This window comes from Giraffa tippelskirchi, chromosome 6 (assembly GCF_054371585.1).
Source record: "Giraffa tippelskirchi isolate mGirTip1 chromosome 6, T2T-mGirTip1v1.2.pri, whole genome shotgun sequence".
NCBI classification, from domain to species: domain Eukaryota; kingdom Metazoa; phylum Chordata; class Mammalia; order Artiodactyla; family Giraffidae; genus Giraffa; species Giraffa tippelskirchi.
In genome coordinates this window covers 4,361,471-4,384,198 of record NC_137280.1, presented here as the reverse complement: position 1 = coordinate 4,384,198, position 22,728 = coordinate 4,361,471, and the positions used below count along the sequence as shown (strand labels likewise).

Below are 22,728 nucleotides of genomic sequence, written 5' to 3'. Positions count from 1 at the left end.
TCAGTAATAAATAACTCTGGGGGGTGGGCAACCATGTTCAGAGAAATACATCTAGGAAAGAAAGGGAAAAACAAGGGTTCAAACTATTGGAACTAGAGGCTCTTGAGATGAGATTATTAGAAAAAATAAACCCAACTTGTGGGTTAGTGAAGGAAAATAGACTGTCTTAGGGATAAGGTTTTCTTCTAAGAAAAGGATTTCCCTCCCAAACAGAAATCTGTTCTGATGTTCAGGGAGATTCTATTATTATGTGGGCTTAGGAAAACAGGTGATCTCAAACCTCATATATTCTGCAAAGTAAAACTATCAAAACAGGTTTCCATTCTGGGAAAAGCTTTCTTATAACTGCGTATTAACGAGACTAGCGCCTCTTCAGCCAACTTCTATCCAAAAAGATCTTAAGAATGTTTGTTCAGTCTACATTTGAACCCTATTGTTAGGTTAAGTAATTTGAGATAAATGAGTTCTAGAAATGGCAATCTGGTCCGCTTTATCTTCACAGATCTCAATGATTTTGAATTAGATCAAATGGCATTTCAGCAGCATCTTCTAAACATCATACTAAGTTTAAGCTTTCTTCTTAAAAAAATCATTTACTTATTAATAATTTAATACATTCACATGGTGTAAAATTCAGAAAACAGTAAAAAGTTTTTCTAACATTTCCTGATTTTCAGCTGCCCTTTTCACATTTCCTGATCCCTACCCACTAAATACTGAAGCTAAGTTTTATTATCAGTTTTTTTGTGAATCCTTCTAGCTGTTTTATATGTATACTCAGCAAACATACACAGTTATCCCTTGCACACAAACAGTAGCCTATTATACACACTGCTTTGCAACTTGCTTGCTTTTCTTTCTCTTAACAGTGGTATATCTTGGAGATAACTACTTATCAATAGCTATAGAGATTTTATATTCTTTTTTTTATGGTGGCTTAATATTATACTATAAAATATATCATAAACACAATTTAATTTTGAAGCATCATTTATAAAATATAAAACTGTCTAAATGCAATTACTTATCTGTTCAGCTTGTATCCCTCTTTTAACAGTAATTTAGTTTGTCTTAATAAAATAATTTATTTGTAATTATAGTCTTCCAAAAATATTAAGTTGCAAAGTTTAAGACAAATTCAAGGAGGTCCTAAATACTTGCAGAAAATAAAGAAGATTTTAATATCACTGTTATAAGAAGTGTTAAGTGAATCGCTCATACCTGGTAAACGACAGACAGGATTATCCTCTCCGTTTTTTTCCAAAATAAGATCAGTCAAGAAGTGCAACCCTACTGTACACTGAAGCAGGTGGTGGACACTATCTATACAGTTACTATGCAGGTCAATATATCTAAGTTTATGCTTAATTCCATGAAGAGGCATCAAACCTGCAATACGAACAACGCTCTTATGATGTCACAGCAGTCATTTTTCTAATAGCTAATTAAAAATAAGTTTCATATTCGTTTTATTTCAAGAGGCAAAGGAGCTGCATTAATAAGACTCTGCTGCAAACAGCTATCTAATGAACAGGGTATCAGCAAAGTCAGCTGTTGTTTTGAAGAAACGAGGGTTTGGCATCTCTCGGAGGCAGAGCCCAGGGGTACCTAGGCTCTAGTTCTCTTCCAACTAAAAAATGGGCCTCCCCAGAGCCATACACTTTTATGAGAGTAAGAATAAGGCAATGCCTGCCAAGTTCTCAACCAACACATCTTTTTAAATTATCAGACATAAGCTAATACTCCAATTTTATTGGGTTGAGTATAAAATAAACACCAATAGCACCCCTTTGATTTAGTTCCCTGGCAACGTTTCTCGCATAAGCTCATCTAGAGCAAGGTGACATCAGAAGCTGGGTTTGCAGTAGAGGCGCCTGGTGCCAGCACAGCCTCAGCCGGCCTGACTTCAGCCGGTGCACAGGGGCCACCCTCAGAGTCTTCCTCAAAACGGAGTGTGCTGAGCGAGCTTTAACCTGGAAGTGAGAGGCAGTCAAAACACCGCCAGGAGCGCCCCTCAAAAAGAGGAGAATCCCCTGCGGGGGCAGGCCCTGGCTTCCCTTCTTTTGGAAGGGCCATTCTTTGAAAAGGACCTCTCTACTCTGCTCCACTAAAGGTCTTAGTTTTCGAATTTTGCCTGGTTTAGTACTCTCCATTCATAAATACACAAACTTCTAGTTATTTGAAAACATTAACACAAACAGGAAGAAAAAATATAAAAACTGCCCTAACATAATAATAAGAGGAAAAGTACACAATATAGTACCGTGCTTAATCGCTCAGTCGTGTCCAACTCTTTGTGACCCCATGGACCGTAGCCCGCCAGGCTCCTCTGTCCATGGGATTCTCCAGGCAAGAATCCTGGAGTGGGTTGCCATTTCCTCCTCCACGGGATCTTCCTGACCCAGGGATCAAACCCAGATCTCCCGCATTGCACGGGATGCTGGAAGCCCATTATAGTACTATACTAACACTATTGACAATAATGTAAGAGCACTCACCTTTCTTTTCTTCTTCAATTTCTTCAACCTGACTGGAATTCTCTTTTCTCCTCAGTGATCTCTGTTTCTTGCTAACTTCTACTTATCTTTCTTTACAGAGCTGCCTCTTTTATTTTCTTCCTAGGCTTTATCACTAACTTCTGTTCATCCGTCACACCCTCAGAAGTCTTCTTTGACCACTCACTACAAGATCAGATTTCCTGTCATGGATTCTTATGCGTACTCAACATTCTTAATTTACCATCACATTTCCGAGTTCCAGTTCCCTGTTACCCATCCTTAAGTTGCAACTTCACGTCCCGTTCATGTTTCAATTTTAAAGTGTCGCTGGGGGCCCATTCCTGGTCCTCCTTCTCTACCCACTCACTCTCCAGAATCCCCCAGCATCATGGCAGCAAACACCACTGAAGGCCGAATCTACAACACCCACTGTGATGTGATGCCCTACCCCCAAACTGCAGATCAAAGATACACACACACACACCTCTAATGAGGTTCTCAAATTTAAGACAGAATCCTTAATTCTTATCCCTGCACACGTGTGCGTGCGCACGCGCGCACACACACACACACACACACACATATTACCTCATGAGGTTCTCAAATTTGAGAATCTACAATTCTTATCCCTGCTCCAATCTTTACCATGCCAGGAAATAGCACCATCATCCACTCATCATTACAAAGAAAACTCTTAAAATACCTTTTGATTCCTTTTCCCTTCACTTCCTCATCTCAATCTATCGGCAAATGCTATGAACTCCACATGCAAAACCTACGAATTTACTCCTCTATACTATTTCCATACTAGTCCAAGGCCCCTCATCTCACACCCAGACCATGGAAAGAGCTTTCTAACTGGTCACTGGCCTTTCACTCCTGTCCTACTAAAGTTCATTCTCCTTCACCCACTCAGTAGCCAGAGTGATTCTTTAAGCAGATGGATTAAGTACTTACTGGTTTAAAGCTTTTCAATGGCTTCCTACTGTTCTGAGAATAATATGCCAATTTCTCACCCTGCTTATGAAGCTGCATGTGATCTGATTTCGCCTACTTTCCCACCTCTTTTCTTAACACAGCAATCCATCATTTGCTACACTCTAATTGCAGTAGCCTTTTTCCTGTTCCTTATTACACCTTGGTGTCTCTGTATGTGCTTAATAATATAGACTGTCATTACCTACTGAAGTTTTTAAACATATAAAATATCATTCCAAGAATTATCTATTAGAATTTATGGTTTTGCTTATTATATTTTCCTTTGGACTGCAGACACATCAAATCAGTCAATCCTAAAGGAAATCAATTCTGAATATTCACTGGAAGAAATGATGTTGAAGCTGAAGCTCCAATACTGTGGCCACCTGATGTGAAGAGCCGACTCAATGGAAAAGACCCTGATGCTGGGAAAAATTGAAGGCGGGAGGAGAAGGGGACGACAGAGGATGAGATGGTTGGATGGCATCACCGACTCGATGGACATGGGTTTGAGCATGCTCTGGGAGATGGTGAAGGACAGGAAAGCCTGGTGTGCTGTAGTCCATGGGGTCACAAAGAGTTGGATACGACTGAGCGATTGAACAACAAAACTATGTATTTTCTGTATAGAAAATATATACCTAGAATCTGATGTGCTTTAACAAACATTTATGGTTATATTACCCTTACAGTGGAGATGAAGAACATTTTCATCACTCAAATCACTGTGTCCCTATGTAAATCAATCTTCTCTTGTCTTCAATCCCTGGTAACTATCTCATTTCTGCCTTTGTATCTCTGCCTTTGTCAGAATATCACATACACAGGATCACAGAATATAATCTTCTGTGATTTGCTCCCTTCACTTAGCCTGAGTTCAGTTCAGTCCCTCAGTTGTGCCCGACTCTTTGCAACCCCATGGACTGCAGTTTTCCTGTTCATCATCAACTCCCAGAGCTTACTCAAACTCATTGAGTTGGCAATGCCATCTAACCATCTCATCCTCTGTCGTCCCCTTCTCCTCCTGCTTTCAATCTTTCCCAGCATCAGGTTCTTTTCCAATGAGTCCATTCTTCGCATCAGGTGGCCAAAGTATTGGAGTTTCAGCTTCAGCATCAATCCTTCCAATGAATATTCAGGACTGATTTAGGATTGACTGGTTTGATTTCCGTGCTGTCCAAGGGACTCTCAAGAGTTTTCTCCAACACTACAGATCAAAAGCATCAATTCTTTGGTGCTCAGCTTTCTTTACGGTCTAACTCTCACATCCACACATGACTACTGGAGAAACCATAGCTTTGACTGGATGGACCTTTGTTGGCAAAGTAATGTCTCTGCTTTCTAATATGCTATCTAGGTTGGTCACAGCTTTTCTTCCAAGGAGCATCTTTTAAAATCATGGCTGCAGTGATTTTGGAGCCCAAGAAAATAAAAGTCTGTCACTGTTTCCATTGTTTCCCCATCTATTTGCCATGAAGTGATGGGACCAGATGCCATGATCTTCGTTTTTTGAATGTTGAGTTTTAAGCCAACCCAAGTCTCCCTCATTGCAGATTGATTCTTTACCAGCTGAGTCACCAGGGAAGCTCAAGAATATTGGAGCGAGTAGCCTACCCCTTCTCCAGCAGATCTTCCCAACCCAGGAATTGAACCGGGGTCTCCTGCATTGCAGGCAGATTCTTTACCAACTGCACTACCAAGGAAGTCCTCACGTAGCGTAAGTTACCGTAATATTTTTAGATTTATCTATGTTGCTGCCTGTATCCATAGTTCACTCTTTTTTGGGGGGGAGGGGCTATACATGTGGGATTTTGGATCCCTGATCAGGGCTCCGATCCACACCCCTGCACTGAGAAACATGGAGTCTTAACCACTGGACTGCCAGGGAAGACCCAAAAGTTCATTCCTTTTCATTGCCAAGCAATAACGCATCCTGTGGATGTAACACAATTTGTTTATCCATTACCAGGTGACAGACGTGTGGGTGTTTCTAATTTTGGAGATTATGAATAACCATATAAACATGATAATCTAGAAAAGAAATATAATCGTTTTACCATTCATATACAAGTCTTTGATTAGACATGTTTTCATTTCTGTTACGTAAACACCTAGGAGTAGAAACGCATGATTATATGCTTGCCTTCAAACTATTTTCCAAAGTAGTTTTACCATTTTGAATTCTACTAGTTATGTATGCAAGCTTTAATCTATCTCAACAACATTTTGTGTTGTAAGTTTTTTAAACTATATCTAGTCTAGAGGTATGAAATGGATCTCACTGTGATTTTAATTTGCATTTCCTTAATTACTAAGGATGCACAACTTTTTTTTTGGTGCTTGTCATTTGGACATCCTCTGGAACGAGAGTCTGGTCAAATCTTTTGCTTATTTTTATTAGGGGGCTGACATGATCTCATTTATTTGTTTTATTTCCCCACTACAGTGTAAGCCCTGCGACAAGAAACTTATCTATTTATTATAATATTTTTTCATCACTATTGAATAGTGCTTGATAGAATGTTCTTCATAAATATTTGTTGAGTAAAACTATGTTACCCAAGATTCACATTTTTCAGTTAAGGAAGCTGCATCCAAAGAACAATATACTTTGCCCAACATCACACAGCAGAGACAGAGCTATGGTTAATACGCAATTCCAGTACTTTCACATTTGGGGGGAAAAAAATGTTTTTACAAATTAAAATACTGTTGCTACTTTGGTTAAGGGTAGGGACTAGGTCATTGTACTTTATTTTTTTATACTAAATTCCTGGCATAGGATAGTATTTTCCTAGCAGGGGAGAAAAGCTAACAAATGAAATAAGACTGCTTCAAATACAGTATTAATAAGGATTACGAAGATAATTAGGGGCTTCCCCGATAGCTCCGTGGTAAAGAATCTACCTGCCAATACATGAGACGCAAGAGACAGAGGTTCGATCCCTGGGTCAGGAAGACCCCCTGGAGGAGGGAATGGCAACCCACTCCAGTATTCTTGCCTAGAGAGTCCTGTGGACAGAGGAGGCTGGCGGGGACTGGGTTTGCAAAGAGCTGGATGCAACTGACTAACAGACAAGCAGCAGCATGAAGATAATTACAGAATTTCACTGGTTCTGACAGATTATTTAAGAATAATAAAACTCTGCTCACTTTGTTAAAGTGTATCACTGTAAGTCATTAAAAGACTAACAGTTTTCAGTGTTCTTAGACATGGAAATGTCAAAAAGAAAAAACCCTTTGTTTGCTAGTCAATTTGCTATAGCCTTTGGAATGCTACACATCTATGGTATATCCAGTGTGGTAGCGCTAGCCACATGTGGCTTTTAAAATTGAAATAAAAATTTAATTAAAATTAACTAAAATTACAAATTCAGTTCCTCAGTGTACTAGCTACATTTCAAGAGCTCAAAGGCACATATGTCTATTAGTTGCCATATCAAACAGCACACACAGAGAGTATTCTCATCATTGTGGAAAGTTCTATTGGTACTATTCCTCTTTACATATTGATAACAGATAACCCATCAATTCTCTAAGATTAAAAGTACATCCCTCCCAAAGTATGTCCTTCCTAACCAAATTTTTCTGTAACTCATTACTCTAGTTTTTATTCCTGGTTTTTCATTCAGCTATTGCTTCAGCTCCAGCAAAAAAATATGACTGAGAAACACTTTCTAGATGAGACTTTAAGTCAAAAACTGGATTATTCGGTTCTACAACATGGCACAGCTATATCACTCATTACATGTGGCCAGTACTCAACTTCGGAGAAGGCAATGGCACCCCACTCCAATACTCTTGCCTGGAAAATCCCATGGATGGAGGAGCCTTGGTAGGCTACAGTCCATGGGGTCGCTAAGAGTCGGACACGGCTGAGCGACTTCACTTTCACTTTTCCCTTTTATGCACTGGAGAAGGAAATGGCAACCCACTCCAGTATTCTTGCCTGGAGAATCCCAGGGACGGCGGAGCCTGGTGGGCTGCCGTCTATGGAGTCGCACAGAGTCGGACACGACTGAAGCGACTTAGCAGTAGCAGTACTCAACTTCATAGAAAACAGAAGCTTATCTACTTACCACTAAGATCATTTATGTGGTTGTAAGATAAATTCAGTCTAGTCAGATTACTTAGTGCTTCAAGACCTAAAATAAAATAAAGTCATTATAAGATTCAAATAATCAACTAATTAGGATTATATAGTATTACAATACTATTTCAGATTGCTTTGAAGCACATCTACAGTCTGATAACAAAGAAATCAATTTTACTGGTATTTTGCAAAATAATTTTTTAAAAAATTGGTAACTTTTTTAGAAAAAACTTTTTATATAATGATTTTTAGAGTCAGCTTTGAAAAATTTATGAATATTTATCATCTCCCTTACACAAAGTAATACATGAAAAGCACTTACAAACCTTCTATTCTTGTGATCAAATTGCAGGACAAATTTAAAGTGCATAGTTTTGTCAGTGTGTTCAGTCCTTCAATCTGACTTATTTGATTAGATGACAGATCTAAATGTTGTAAATTCCAAATGTGATCAATGGATGTGATCTTCGAGATGTTATTGCAATGAAGATTGATGGCATGAAGAGATGAATCTAAAGATAACTCTGATATGCTACAAAGGAAATATATATTATTAAAAACAGGTAAAAAATGGACTTAAAAATCATGACTAAACAACTAAAATTAACCAAAGAGCATGTAGATAGTATGCAGGTACTCTATTCATTCTATAATAAAATTCTTCCCACTTACGGTAGCTTTGAAATGTCTCATAAGGTGCAATATTTCTTACAACCAGCCAGCATTTGGTACCATTTATATAAATAAGTAACTCAATCAAGAAAGGAAAGGGATGCTGGGCATTTCTAGGTTTTATATGCAAACAGTCATCAGTATAAAGCAAAAGCAATATTTATAAAAGTTCACATCTGCACTTTTTTTTGCTCTGTTATTTGAGTAAATGAATTAGTCTCTCTAAACTTGTTTCCCCTGCTCATTTAATCCTCACAACTCCAAGCAGTAGGTATTTGAGGATATGATTTACAGAAAGTAGGTAACTTGTCCAAGTTCTTGTGCATATTACCTAATTGAGCCAGGATAAATATGGATCTGACACTCTCATCACTGTCTGCAACGTCTGTTTAACCCAGAATGTAGTTGATTTGAAAATAAACTACTAGCTATTGCCATTTGTAGTGAAAAAGTCCCTGTTCTCCCTTGCTGAAATTTGGATTGCATCTCCTCTAGATGGAACTCATCTTTTCATTCTCTGAATTGCTATTTTTAACTAGAGTCTCTTCTGAAGATAGGAGTTCCAGGAATATAAGCTACACTGCACATAATTCAGATATGCTGGAACTGGGACACATAAAATCAGGGGCTTAGGGTCATCTCTTCCATATTTTGTAGCAGCTACAGTAAAGCTGTAGAAAATCTCACAGCAGGAAAATGAGTTAGCAGTCAAGGAGTAAAAAGGGAAAACAAGGAATTCACGTTTGCTTCCAAATTAGTATTAAAAATCTCACATTTAAAATTGAAACACATAAAGTTTGAATATGCCGTAAGATCATTCAGTTTATGCTTTAGTCTTCAGACTGAAGCTCATAAGAACTCCTGGCAGAAAAAGATTATGCGTTTCTAAATTTCATACTAGCACTCTCTGAATGTGACTATTTCTAATATTTTCTTATTATCTAGCTTCTGTCATTTACTGGGGCTTCCCTGGTGCTTCAGACAGTAAAGAATCTGCCTGCAACCCAGGAGACCCATAATGAGCTATTATTTAGTGCCAGATCTTATGCTAGTAACACATGCTCTTAATGACAGCCATTTATTTTCTGAAACATTGTTTCTGGAAATTAATATTGTGCAGATATCATAGTATAGTTATCTGTCTGAAAAAGCAGACTGTGAAATTAGACAGAAATGATTTTTAATTCAAACTTAGTCCACCAGCTGCATGAAGGTGGGAAAGTTATAAAGATCTTCTGAGTCTCAGATATGTCCCCTGTAACATTACTTACTACCTTGCACAATTCTAAGGATTGATGATAATACAATCACACACATAGATGGCATTCAATGTGGCAGCTATTATTAAATATAAATGTAAACATTTCTTTGAAAAAACACCTCCGTGTTATTTTCGGGTAAATTTTAGATCGAGATCCAGAACAAACTGCTCTAATTATCAGCAGGGTGTGCAGAGAGCGCAAGCAACAAAGAAACCATGTATGTGGGAAGGCAAAGACAAGCCTACTGTGGCACAGAACTGCCTGCCTGGAGCTTTAGTGTGGCTAATCACAGGGAGTCAACTGGAAAAAGGGTGAGGGGTGAGACTGAAAAAAAGCACACAGGGACCAATCAGCAACGCAGAACCAAGAGCCCAATATCGTGCACACATCTGGGCTGCGTGAAACAAGGAAACGATAAACTAAATAGGTTGAGCATTTTCAAAAAGCGTGAACAATGCACGTATCACAGATCTCTGCAAAAGAGAAATCAGAATGGGGGCAAAGAGAACCGAGGCAAAACCAATGAAGAGCAGCCACGTCTTACTTCACAGCTGCCAGACACTCCGCTGCCACTTTCTGCCACAGGGAAGGAGCAGAGAGGACAGAACCCGAGAGGACCAGGAACGACAGAGCGAGCAAACGAACAGCAGCGGTGAAGAAAGGGCCAACAAAGGCAGGCAGGGACGCGGGCAGTCCCGGGAGCGGAGGGCGGGCGGCCCGCTGGACACGGGCCTGGCACCGCAGCAGCGCGGCGGTGGCGCGGAGCGGCGGCCGGAGCCAGACGCCTTCGGGCGCGGCCTCGGAGAAGCCTCCCCGCACCTCCGCTCCCCCGAGGCCGCCCGAGGCCCACGACCCCCGCCCGGGGCTGCGCGGGCCGCTCCCGCGGGCGGGAGCGCCCTTTACCTCCTCAGGCCTTTGTCCATGAAGCACAAATCCCCGCAGTTGCTGTCGCCGTCCTCATTCTCGACTTCCGTCTCCCCCGGCGCCTCCATGGAACCGGCGACGGGGAGCCGGGTCGTAACCGGCGCCCAGCGCAGGGCCTGAGAGCCCGGAACACGCCTCCCCGGTTGGCGGAAGCCCGACCCGATGGGGCGGGGCGAAAACCCCTCCTCCAACCGACGGAGGGCCCTTGCCCTTTCCTGCCCGGACGGCGTCGCGAAGCCGGAAGCCGGAGAGTCTCCACAGAGGGCGTCCTTCCCTTTTACGGCATCTGTGGCGAATGCTCGGGACTTGCCGTAAAGCGAGACATCTTGCGGGCCGTTGGGTTGTTGGGGAAGGAGTAGGTCTTTCCAGTGTGGCGCTTCTGTATGGTTTTGCATTGTGGGCGACCGACTTCTGAAGGCGATTTTACAGCAGCTAGTTCTTACAGATGTATAGGCTTTCAGTTCAGTTCGGTCAGTTCAGTCGCGTCCGACTCTTTGCGACCCCATGGACTGCAGCGCGCCAGGCCTCCCTGTCCATCACCAACTCCCGGAGTTGACTCAAACTCATGCCATCCAGCCATCTCGTCCTCCGTCCTCCCCTTCTCCTCCCGCCCTCAGTCTTTCCCAGCGTCAGGGTCTTTTCCAATGAGTCGGTTCTTTGGCCAAAGTATAGGCTTCCATGTCTATAAGTTGTTCCCCCCGGGGGCTATTGGCTCTCCTGTTGATTCCAGACATTTGTGGGATGCCTTGCTTGTGCCAGGGACTTCACCTTGTGATACGGAATAAGATGAAGCCCATTTTCGTTCCTGGAAGCATTCATAGTTCAGTAGAGGAAATGAAGAACCTTTGTGCAGCAATGCTGTTGCTTGGAATAGCACAATAGCATTTACGGCCAACTGCACAGTTCCTGTGGGTAGTGGGGAAATTTTCTAAAATGAGGTCATCAATAGATGCCTGAGCAGGATCTTACTAGGTTACAGTGTGTTCTGTACAGAATGGTCATTCCAGGTAAGCAAACAGGGCCCAGATAAGGTCAAAGAACACTCCTGGTTTGATTGTTCTACGTGGCATGGGAAAAATTTTGTTATGTTTAGTCACTCAGTCCTGTCCGACTCTTTGTGACCCTATGGACTATAGCCCTCCAGGCTCCTCTGTCCGTGGGATTCTCAGGCAAAAATATTGGAGTGTATTGCCATGCCCTCCAGGGTATCTTCCCAACCCAGGGATGAAACCTGCATCTCATATCTCCTGCGTTGGCAGGCAGATTCTTTACCACTGTGCCACCTGGGAAGCCCTACACAACCATAGTATGGCTAAAATAACCATGAGATTCAGTTCAGTTCACTTCAGTTGATCTGTGTGCCTAGCTGCTTCAGTTTTGTCCAACTCTGTGACCCCATGGACTGTAGGCCACCAGGTTCCTCTGTCCATGGGATTCTTTAGGCAAGAATACTGGAGTGGGGTGTCATTCCCTTTTCCAGGGGATCTTCCCAACCCAGGGATTGAACCAGCATCTCCTGCATCTCCTGCCTTGGCAGGCAGATTCTTTACCACTGTGCCACCTGGGAAGGCCACTGGGAATATCTTAAAATGGAGATAAAAGTTATAGCTCAGCCCTGGACCTGTCACTGTCCTGAACTAAAATCTTCAGTGGTTCCTCATTAGTGATGGAAGAAATTTTCACATATTAAATCATGCAGAAGTCATTCTGGCTTTTATATGATTTGTCTTTATGCTAACTAGAACTTCTGTGTTACATCAGACATGCAGTGTACATCTGCTTTCACCATTAAATGAGAGAGTGTATTTAAAAATCAAAATGGATTAACTGATTCAGGCATTCAAAATGGAGCTGAGTGACCGTTGTGGATGTGGTTTCAAATACTAGTGCATCTTTGAGAATTTGAATTTTCTATGCTCTGTCAAACTCCAGGACACCACCAGTTGTTTTCAAAGCAGTATCTGCTAGCAGCTACCAGCTGCAACATGATGGTCACAAGTCTCTCCTTGTAACTATGCAACCATTTCAGACCCCAACCAATCCTTGTTTAATAAGCATCCATACTTTTTGCCAGCACCAATCCTAATTTTGGCCAAAAATTTATATAATTTTGCTGTTTTTGCCTATATAGACTTTCCCCGTTTTGCAGCCCAGCAGAACATTATTTAAGTTCTTGAATCTGTGCCTACTGAGCTATAATCTGTAGTTTGGTTGGAATAAAGCTCTTTCCTATTCTCATTATAGATTGTTTATTCATTATCAGTGTCAACATTGGCCATCTAAAGGCCCAACTTTCTAATCTAAAATGGAAAATATTTACAGACTTAACTGTCATTAGTCACATGCGGAGCCTGGTGAGCTGCCGTCTATGGGGTTGCACAGAGTCGGACACGACTGAAGCGATTTAGCATGTGTAGGTGTACCTAATATATTCTAAAGCTTGTAGCCACAATTCACTGTTTCTTACAGTTATGTGCTTTACCATGTGTCTGCAGCTCCTTTTAACAAAAGGCGGAGGCATGAACTCTTTACTAGCTCCTTAATTCTGGGTTTATATGTGACTTTTTGTCTTGGTCAGTAGAATTCATTGAAATTGTAGTGCTAGTCCCAAGATATCTAGTGCTGGGCCTCAAGATGTCTTGCATGCTTCTGCTCTGTCTCTTGGAAGACTGCCTGAGCTGCCATTTGAGCAAGCTACATGGAGCAGAAATAAGTCACCCCAGCTAAGGACAGACAGACGCATGCATGAGCCTGGAAGCACTTAGTTGAACAAGTGCAAATCGCCAAATAATGAAAATAGAAGCTAAATAAACAGTTTTGTTTTAGGTCAGTAAATTATGAAGGAAATAGGATTAGATGACAGATAAGTCACTTATACGGTAACTGAATGTCAATTAAAATAGAGATTTTTTTCAATTAGGATAAGTATTATAGTCTAACCTTAAACAAACAACTGATATAAACCCATGGCTGATTCATGTCAATGTATGGCAAAAACTATTACAATATTGTAAAGTAATTAGCCCCCAACTAAAATAAATAAATTTATAAAAAAATAAATAAATTAATTAATTAATTTAAAAAAAAAGAAAAGAAAGAAATCATTTTAAAATGATTTTAAATGTACCAGATCTTTCCTACAAAATTAAGTGCATTATAATTCATTAAATTAATTAACCAATATATTTATTATAGTTAGTCAAGTTTAAAACTTGTAGATTGTATCTGAGTTGCCTCAGGACTGAAAGATTGATTTTTTTCAGAATGATAACTTGGTGAATTATATTTCTATTATTTGCCTGTTAAAATCACTAATGCTTAGAAACCTGAAGTTTTGCTTCTAATTCTCTATATGCAAAAGGGATTGTTAAAATAGTTTCTATAGGAGATCTCAGTTCTAAAATTAAAAAAAAAAACAATATCATGGTAAATAATCTGTAATCAATCCTTTTCAGTAATGACATTGAAATTTTATTTTATATTTTACATTGAAAAAAATTCCTTTTAGAGAAAGTGTATTTACTTGTGTATTTTTGTCTCTGCTAGGTCTCGGTTGCCGTGCATGGGCTTTCTCTAGTTGCGGTGAGTTGGGGCCACTCTTGGTTTCAGTACATGGGTTTCTCATTGCAGTGGTTTCTCTTGAGCACAGGCTTTAGGCGCACAGGCTTCAGTGGTTGCAGCACACAGGCTCAATAGTTGTGGATTGTGGGCTCAGTGGTTGCGGCTTGCCAGCTCTAAAGCCCTGCTCGGTAGTTATGGCACTTGGGCGTAGGTGCTCCACGGCTTGTGGGATCCTCCGGGACCAGGGATTGCATCCATATTTCCCCCACTGGCAGTCGAATTCCCATCCACTGTACCACCACGGAAGTCCCTATATTTTACATTTTGAATTGCACTGCAGTCTGCCTTTGACTTGCTTTACATGATGTCTATGAAGTATTTGTGGTTGCAAAATGGGCAATATATTTGGAAGCAATCTTATCAATGTGTAGTCAAGCATGAGATAGTCAGTCAGGTCGATGAGCTGGTATTGTTGGAACGCTAGAGATAATAGTATCTATTCTGTAAATGATAAGTTATGTAGAAAGGCTGGTGTGTGATGAGGGTGTGTGTGTGTGTGTGTGTGTGTGTGTGCGCGCGCGCGCACAAGAGAAGGCAAGAGATGAGGACAGAAAGGTAGAAAGTTAGTCTTGAATCAGATCTTGGAGAACCTACCATAGTCAGCTTAGGAGTTGATACTTGCTCTGAAGAAAGGTGGTGATGAGGTGATGGTGTGGTGGTCGCACAGTTGTGAGAGTGAGATTGGGAGAAGATGCAACAAAATGAGAAGGCGGGATATTTAAGCAGGAAGGAGATAGGATTAGATTTGTGTTTTATGATATGTATAGAAACGGAGTGGAGGCTGGATCAGAGGGAAAATATTGGTGGCGGGTGCATAAATTAAGATACAGTGGCAGTAAACTAGGTGAGAAAAATGAAAGCCTGGATGAAAGCACTGGCGTGGGGCTGATGGGAAAGAAAAATAGCCGAGATGTTACAAGCTCTGTTGACTGATTTGGGTGCAGGGTGTAAGACAACTATTGTTGTTGACTTTTTCTTCATCTTGATAGTTTTTAAATATCCTCTTGTGTTATACTGCCTTCCTGTGAGACCAAAATGTAATGGCGGTGTTACACATCCTGTAATTTACATTTGTCTTTTTCTGTTAGACTCTACTGGCACTTTTATGATAATTTTTTCAGACAAGACACAAAACCATTTTTCTCTTAACCACATAAAATGTGTACAAGCTTTTAGCAAAATAAAACCCAAAGCTTTTAAAAACGTTATGATGACGTGATACTTTCAGATCCCAGTACAGAACATCAGGTCAATGACATGGGCACAGAAGATCAGTCTCCTTTGTAACTTGTGGCCTTGAAAAGAATCTGCATCACCCATGAATTCTAGTTATGCTTCGTTGTGTACATCACCCCCTCCAAACAATGGACAGAGCATGCCAGAGCATCCTGGCCTTTCATGGAGCTGCTAGAGGGGCTGGCTGTGGCATTCTGTGTGGGGGCGGGGGGGATGAGGTGGGGAGCTAAGAACAAAAGAAAAGAGACCAGAGGCTTGTTGTGTATCCAGGCACAATTCTGCTAGGTTGGGAGAAAGCCCGGACTTGAGGCTTCTCACAGGAAAGTAAGGAGAACTGTGGAACTGCCTTCCCAGGCCGGCCTTTAGTTTATACAGAGGTCGTGCACCAGAGGGAGTTAGAGGCTATGGGCTCCTGAAGAAAGAGAACTAGAGACTAGAAAACTGTAGGACAACTCTACAAAACAGTTGTTGTTGTTGTTTAAGATTAAATGGAGAAACTGTTGGATCAACAGAAAAAAAGAGGGAAGACTCATGAAGCTAAAAACGAGCAAAATATATCCTACATTAGTTGATTAAGAAGAAACCATAGTTATCTTAAGGAAGCCAGGGGTTATTTAGTAGAGTCAATATTTTTTTCATAATTAAAATCTTAGCAAGTGAAAAGTAGACAATGGTATAGATAACTAAACAGCATTTTCTAAACACCTATAGCAAATATCTCACTTAATATTAAACATTAGAAATATTTTCACTAAAGTCGTGAGCAAATTCAGGATTCCTGTTTTTCTTTTAAAATGAACTAGAACTGATGCTGTAAGAAAGAAAAAATATGTTTTAAGAATTTAAAAATAAGAGATAAACTTCTTTTATTTGCATAAGATATAATTTTGTTGGATTTTCTAAATCAACATAGCAACTAAAATTGTAAGCTGTGAAATAATTCTAACAGGAAGTATGCAAAGTTTTGTGTAAGAAACTAAAGCTTAGAGAAAAGCTTCCCCCTGCTCCCTCAAGCAGTTTAATCAAGAGAAACCTTTAATCATTACTATAAAGGTGTTAATTTTCCCTAAATACACTTCAAATAAAATTCCATTATGAGAGTCCCAACTGAATCTTTTATGGAACTTGACAAAATTATTCTAAAATGCATATGGTTTCAACTAAAGAGCCTCTTGATGAAAGTGGAAGAGGGGAGTGAAAAAAAACTGGCTTAAAACTTAACATTCAGAAAACTAAGATCATGGGATCTGGTCCCATCACTTCATGGCAACTAGATGGGGAAACAGTGGAAACAGTGACAGACTATTTTGGGGGGCTCCAAAATCACTGCAGATGGTGACTGCAGCCATGAAATTAAAAGACACTTGCTCCTTGGAAGAAAAACTATGACCAACCTAGACAGCCTATTAAAAAGCAAAGACATTACTTTGCTGACGAAGGTCCGTCTAGTGAAAGTTACAGTTTTTCCAGTAGTCATGAGTTGGACTATAAAGAAAGCTGAGCGCTGAAGAATTGATGCTTTTGAATTGTGGCATTGGATAAGACTCTTGAGAGCCCCTGGGACTGCAAGGAGATCCAACTAGTCAATCCTGAAAGGAAAATCAGTCCTGAATATTTACTGGAAGGAGTGATGCTGAAGCTGAAACTCCAATACTTTGGCCACCTGATTCGAAGAACTGACTCACTGGAAAAGACCCTGATACTGGGAAAGATTGAAGGTGGGAGGAGAAGGGGATGACAGAGGATGAGATGGTTGGATGGCATCACCGACTCAGTGGACATGAGTTTGAGTCAACTCCGGGAGTTGGTGATGGACAGGGAGGCCTGGCGTGCTGCAGTCCATGGGGTCGCAAAGAGTCGGACACAACTGAGCGACTGAAGTGAACTTAACTGATATGGCTTTAAAAATTAATTTTGAAGCTAAAAGAGATTTCATATTGAAAATGAGCAGGTAAAGAATCTGCTTGCAATACAGGAGACATAGGAGATGTGGGTTCGATTCCTGGGTCTGGAAGATCCCCTGGTGAAGGAAATGGCAACCCACTCCAGTATTCTTGCCTGGGAAATCCCATGGACAGAGGAGCCTGGCGGGCTACAGTCCAAAGGGTCTCAAAGAGTTGGATACAAGTGAGTGACAAAGCACACACACTTAACATTTTAATTCAAAAACTTTTAATGGTAATCTCTTCAAGTTCTTAATGATGACCATCAATGAGAAACTTTGCTCTTGGAGGAAACAATAAAATAACTTTACAAAATTATTTTTTCCCCATCTTCTGTTGCTATACGTTTCACCACTTCCCTACCTGTGCTCCATGGACACCTAGAACCTGTCACAGACACTGGAGTATATAGCCAGATGGTAATTAGGTTTGAGCAGCCATTCTTAAGTGCTAAACAAAAGTTTGATCCAATGACCAAGGAAAGTAACAGAGGATCCAAAAGCTCTTTTGAGGGAATAATACTGTGTTCCACTTCTAGGGCAGGTTGTCCCCAGCTCTGCGTGGCTGAGAGTGGAGATCAAAGTCACACTACACAAGCTGCCCAGATACTCAGAGAGACAGCTACCTTCAGTAAGTTTTTTTTTTTTCAATTTGGGAAACCTGGATTTAATGTAGTTTATTTCCCTGGTGGCTCAGATGGTAAAGCATCTGCCTATAATGCGGGAGACCTTGGTTCAATCCCTGGGTTGGGAAGATCTCCCGAAGAAGGAAATGGCAACCCACTCCAGTGTTCTTGCCTGGAAAAATCCCATAGGCGGAGGAGCCTGACAGGCTACAGTCCATGGGGTTGCAGAGAGTCGGACACAACTGAGCGACTTCACTTTCACGTTCACTTTTCACCTATAACAAAAGGGTATTTTATGTTCCTATAGAAATAGAGGGCTCCCCAGGTGGCTCAGTGGGTAAAGAATCCGCCTGCAATGCAGGAGATGCGGGTTCAATCCTGGATTGGAAAGGTCCCCTGGAGGAGGGCATGACAACCCACTCAAGCATTCTTGCCTGAAGAATCCCCATGGACAGAGGAGCCTGGCGGGCTATAGTCCATAGCTTTGCAAAGAGTCACGACTGAAGCAACTGAGCCCACACACAGGCATAGGAATAGAAGACCTGTACACTAAAAAAAAAAAAAAAAAAAGGTTTCACTTCCCTTCCTCGTACACTTTCCTTTCTTTTTTAAAAAAAGTTTAAAAATAATTTTATTAATTTAATTTTATTTATTTAATTTAAAATTTAAAATTTATTTTTAATTAATTAATTTAATTTTGTGCTGGGTCTTCATTGCTATTTGGGCTTTTCTCTGGTTGTGGTGAGTGCTGACTACTTTTTAGCTGCGGTGTGTGGACTCTTCCCCACGGTGTGTGGACTCCTCCCTGTGGTGTGTGGACTTCCTCCCCGCGGTATGTGGACTCCTCCCTGTGGTGTGTGGACTTCTCACTGTGGTGGCTTCTCTGGCTGAGTTTTCCCGGCTCCAGAGCACAGGCTCTATAGTTGTGGCACATGGGCTCCGTTACTCCCACATGGCATGTGGGATCTTCCCAGACCAGGGATCGATCTTGTGTCTTCTGCTTTGGCAGGAGGATTCTTTACCACTGAGCCAGGAGGGAAGCCGCGTTTAAATTTTTTTAAATGGGACTTAATTGCTTTAGTGAAAAAGAACTAAACAGCCTCTTAATGAAAGTGAAAGAGAGAGTGGAAAAGTTGGCTTAATGCTCAACATTCAGAAAACTAAGATCATGGCATCTGATCCCATCATTTCATGGGAAATAGATGGGGAAACAGTGGAAACAGTGTCAGGCTTTATTTTGGGGGGCTTCAAAATCACTGCTGATGGTGATGGCAGCCATGAAATTAAAAGATGCTTACTCCTTGGAAGGAAGGTTATGACCAACCTAGATAGCATATTTAAAAGCAGAGACATTACTTTGCCAACAAGGGTCCGTCTAGTCAAGGCTACGGTTTTTCCAGTGGTCATGTATGGATGTGAGAGTTGGATGGTGAAGAAAGCTGAGCGCCAAAGAATTGATGCTTTTGAACTGGGTGTTGGAGAAGACTCTTGAGAGTCCCTTGGACTGCAAGGAGATCCAACCAGTCCATCCTAAAGGAGATCAATCCTGGGTGTTCATTGGAAGGACTGATGTTGAAGCTGAAACTCCAATACTTTGGCCACCTCATGCGAAGAGTTGACTCACTGGAAAAGACCCTAATGCTGGGAAGGATTGGGGGCAGGAGGAGAAGGGGACGACAGAGGATGAGATGGATGGCATCACCGACTCGATGGACATGGATTTGGGTAAACTCCAGGAGTTGATGATGGACAGGGAGGCCTGGTGTGCTGGGGTCGCAAAGAGTCGGACATGACTGAGCGACTGAACTGAACCGAACTGAACTGAGTTGCTTTAGTGCTGATTTGTGCTGTGCACCAATGTGAATCAGCTGTAAGTATATGGATATCCCCTTCCTGTTAGGTCTCCCTCCCATTCACACCCCCAACCCACCCCTTTAGGTTGGCATAGAGCATGGAGCTGAGTCAGTGAGGCATATTTTAATACACCTTTGGAAGACACAAAGATTCCTGCTTCTGTTGCTGCCCTCAACATTAAAATGTTTCCAAGGAGGAATCCTATTGCCTTCAGGAGTTGCTTGCTTTTACCTTTTACACCCCCCTCCTTTTTTTAAATCCTGAAAAAATAATTTTAAGATTTCATGTGAGTTACTGTGTTTTTACATTTTCCTTTCATATTCCTGAAAGTCACCCCAAACAGTGACGTCCCCTTAATTTCACCATCTCAGCCCTCCGCAAGCATTTTATTATTAAACCTTAGTTGGTTTAAAAAATGATTGACTTGCAAATTGTTATAGGATGTTGTGACCACTTTGAAGGCCAGAGTTAAAATGTTTCTCATGTTAATTATTATTATTTTTTTTAATGACCTAGACCACTGAAAAAGTTAGTCACGGCTAATTAAGAAAGGAAGATTTCAAAAGTTCTGGGTGGAGACGTCTGCTCCGGAAGTATAGCAATGATATTATTTAACTCTGAAATAGTCCTTTGTAGATGAGTATCTAGGGAAGAAGTTGTAGTTTAAAGGAAAGAATGTAAGCTTTGCATTCAAGTCAACAAAGGTTTGAATTCCACTCTGCCATTTACCTGCAGCATGGTTTTCAGCAACTTGTGTTATTTTTTTTTAAGAATCCACATTTCATCATCCATGAAATGAGGATAACAGTTTAATATTATAGGATCAGTTCCATAGTATTGAATGAGATAATATATGTGACATACCTACTGATTTCCTCACATATTAGAGATAATTCCTCCACAGTTAGGATTAATTAGAATATCTGTATCAGTCCATCCTAAAGGAGATCAGTCCTTGTTGTTCATTGGAAGGACTGATGTTGAAGCTGAAACTCCAATACTTTGGCCACCTCATGCGAAGAGTTGACTCATTGGAAAAGACCCTGATGCTGGGAAGGATTGGGGGCAGGAGGAGAAGGGGAGGACAGAGGATGAGATGGTTGGATGGCATCACTGACTCAATGGACATGGGTTTGGGTAAACTCTGGGAGTTGGTGATGGACGGGGAAGCCTGGCGTGCTGTGATTCATGGGGTCGCAAAGAGTCGGACACGACTGAACGACTGAACTGAACTGAATTGACCCTGAGGATATATGCAAACCAGTCTAGTATTAAATTTATGTAAGGCTACTACTCTTCCCCTAATATATACATATTAATTTAGCCAATGTGTATTTATTCATTAATTCAAACATTTATTCCTGCCCTAATTTGGTCGCAGGATCAGCCATAGAGAAACTAAGGTGTACTGATGCTTTGTCCATTTCACCCATGTTATATAAAGGAGCCAAAGGTGACCCCTGCATATTGGATTCTAGGTTGTTTGGTTCCTCATAGCAGGCTGAGACCCATTAGCCCTAAAGCCAGCAAGCACCAAACTCAAGTTTTTAAGCATTCGATTGTTTAACACATAGCCCAAGAAAGGATATGTTTAGCCACTCAGAACTTGCCTGCTTTGCATGCCCCTTGAAACTGCACAGCACATCTGTTAGCCACAAGTAAGATAAGCTCAGGGCAGTAAGGACTCCCCATCGCTGCTGCCCCTGGGGGCTCTTTGACGCAGAGACTGCCTGCTGTGCTGCCAGTGACCTCCTCTAGACAGGCAAGCCCCTTTCTCCTTTCTCCCAGGCATTTTCTTGCTTTCCCGTCTTCCTGGAAGGTGCCTTGCTATGGCCTCTGGGAAGTGTCTCGCAAAGCACAGCATTGCCCCAGTAAGGCTTGTGTGTGCTATCACAGGCTGCAGGCATTGGCAGGCGGATTCTTTACCACTGAGCCACCAGGGAAGCCCATTCTACAACTTAACAATGTTTAAAAATAGCTTAAAGACAATAAAAGGTGCAAGTAACTCAGAAAGGTGCACTTGACCAGATATCGAGTAATCCTCCCCTCATCCCAATTTCAAAATCTTTAACAAGTTTTCATGTCACTGTCCCCGTTTGAAAAAAAATAGTGTTTTATTTTTGTTTATACTAGAAATAGAATAAGATAAAGTCACGGTCAATTCAGTATTATCGGACTTGAGAAGCTTTAGTGTTGCTGTGTTCTTTTCTTCCCCTTTCAATGCCACTTAATGCATTGATTTTAGGATCCCACAGAATTTGAGAAACATCTTGACAAACTTCTCTTACTAGTTATGAACTCAATTGATACAGACATGTTTTTGAGGGCCATGATACAGCGTTTCCTGCTTTACAAAGGCTAAACACAGAGGCCTAAAATTAAAATATTTTCTTTTAATTGGTATCACTGTGAAGAGTTTAGACCAGTGAGTAGGAAGCAATAATGTTTATTAATATAGATTTCAGATTTACAATATTTTCTGTTAGTTTTGCAGATACACCTTACATTCATTCACTCAACAAATATTGACTGTCTGCTATATACTAAGCACTGTTCACCAACAAACTTCTCTTCCTGGCAATGATTCTTTGTTTTGTTTTTTTTTTGCTTGCTTGTTTGTGTATTTATTTTATTGATATATAATTGACATACATTTTATTAGTTTCAGGTATACAATATTATAATATTTCAGGCATACAGCATTATAATATTTTCTACACACAGAAATAGGCAGTAATTAAGTGATTAAGTCATATTATGCCCTTTTAACTTTGTGTGTGTTTGTGTGTGCATGCATTCATTTAAAATTTCTGAGCAGGAAAAAAGTGGTGAGAAACATATTGGACACTAGGGAGCTAAAGCTTCAGTTACAAGGAAAATGATGTGAACCGTAAGGAATCCGAGTGCATAACTGAGTGGGAGGTAAATCTGATATGTGTAGTCGGGAGCTGGGCAGGAGGCGGCAGGCTTTGCGTTTATGAGCGCACAGTTTAAAACAGAGTGTACCTTTAAGATAAGAATG

The 22,728-nt window shown here is 41.0% G+C and overlaps 1 protein-coding gene and 1 long non-coding RNA gene across 9 annotated transcripts in view; one reads left to right on the top strand and one right to left on the bottom strand.

Annotated features, from left to right (window-relative positions):
* LRRCC1 (leucine rich repeat and coiled-coil centrosomal protein 1) overlaps positions 1–10,560 on the bottom strand; it is a 40,275-nt gene extending 29,715 nt beyond the window's left edge. For 2 of the 3 annotated variants that reach the window (XM_081496770.1, XM_081496771.1), the window contains exons 1-4: positions 10,407–10,560; positions 7,896–8,101; positions 7,556–7,621; positions 1,222–1,389 (exon numbers count right to left, since the gene is read on the bottom strand). In XM_081496770.1, the coding sequence (XP_081352896.1) occupies positions 1,222–1,389; positions 7,556–7,621; positions 7,896–8,101; positions 10,407–10,495 (529 nt within the window). In that variant the 5' untranslated portion in view covers positions 10,496–10,560. Of the gene's footprint in view, positions 1–1,221; positions 1,390–7,555; positions 7,622–7,891; positions 8,102–10,406 lie in introns of all 3 variants that reach the window. The other variant, XM_081496773.1, reaches the window with a different exon arrangement.
* Positions 10,561–10,728: 168 nt separating this feature from the next.
* The window catches only part of LOC145508966 (uncharacterized), a 28,928-nt gene continuing 16,928 nt past the window's right edge, over positions 10,729–22,728 (top strand). For 4 of the 6 annotated variants that reach the window (XR_014055738.1, XR_014055739.1, XR_014055744.1 and 1 more), the window contains exons 1-3: positions 10,729–11,434; positions 13,974–14,009; positions 17,766–17,857. This is a non-coding gene — a long non-coding RNA (uncharacterized LOC145508966). The remainder of the gene's footprint in view (positions 11,435–13,973; positions 14,010–17,765; positions 17,858–22,728) is intronic. The other 2 variants (XR_014055743.1, XR_014055740.1) reach the window with 2 other exon arrangements.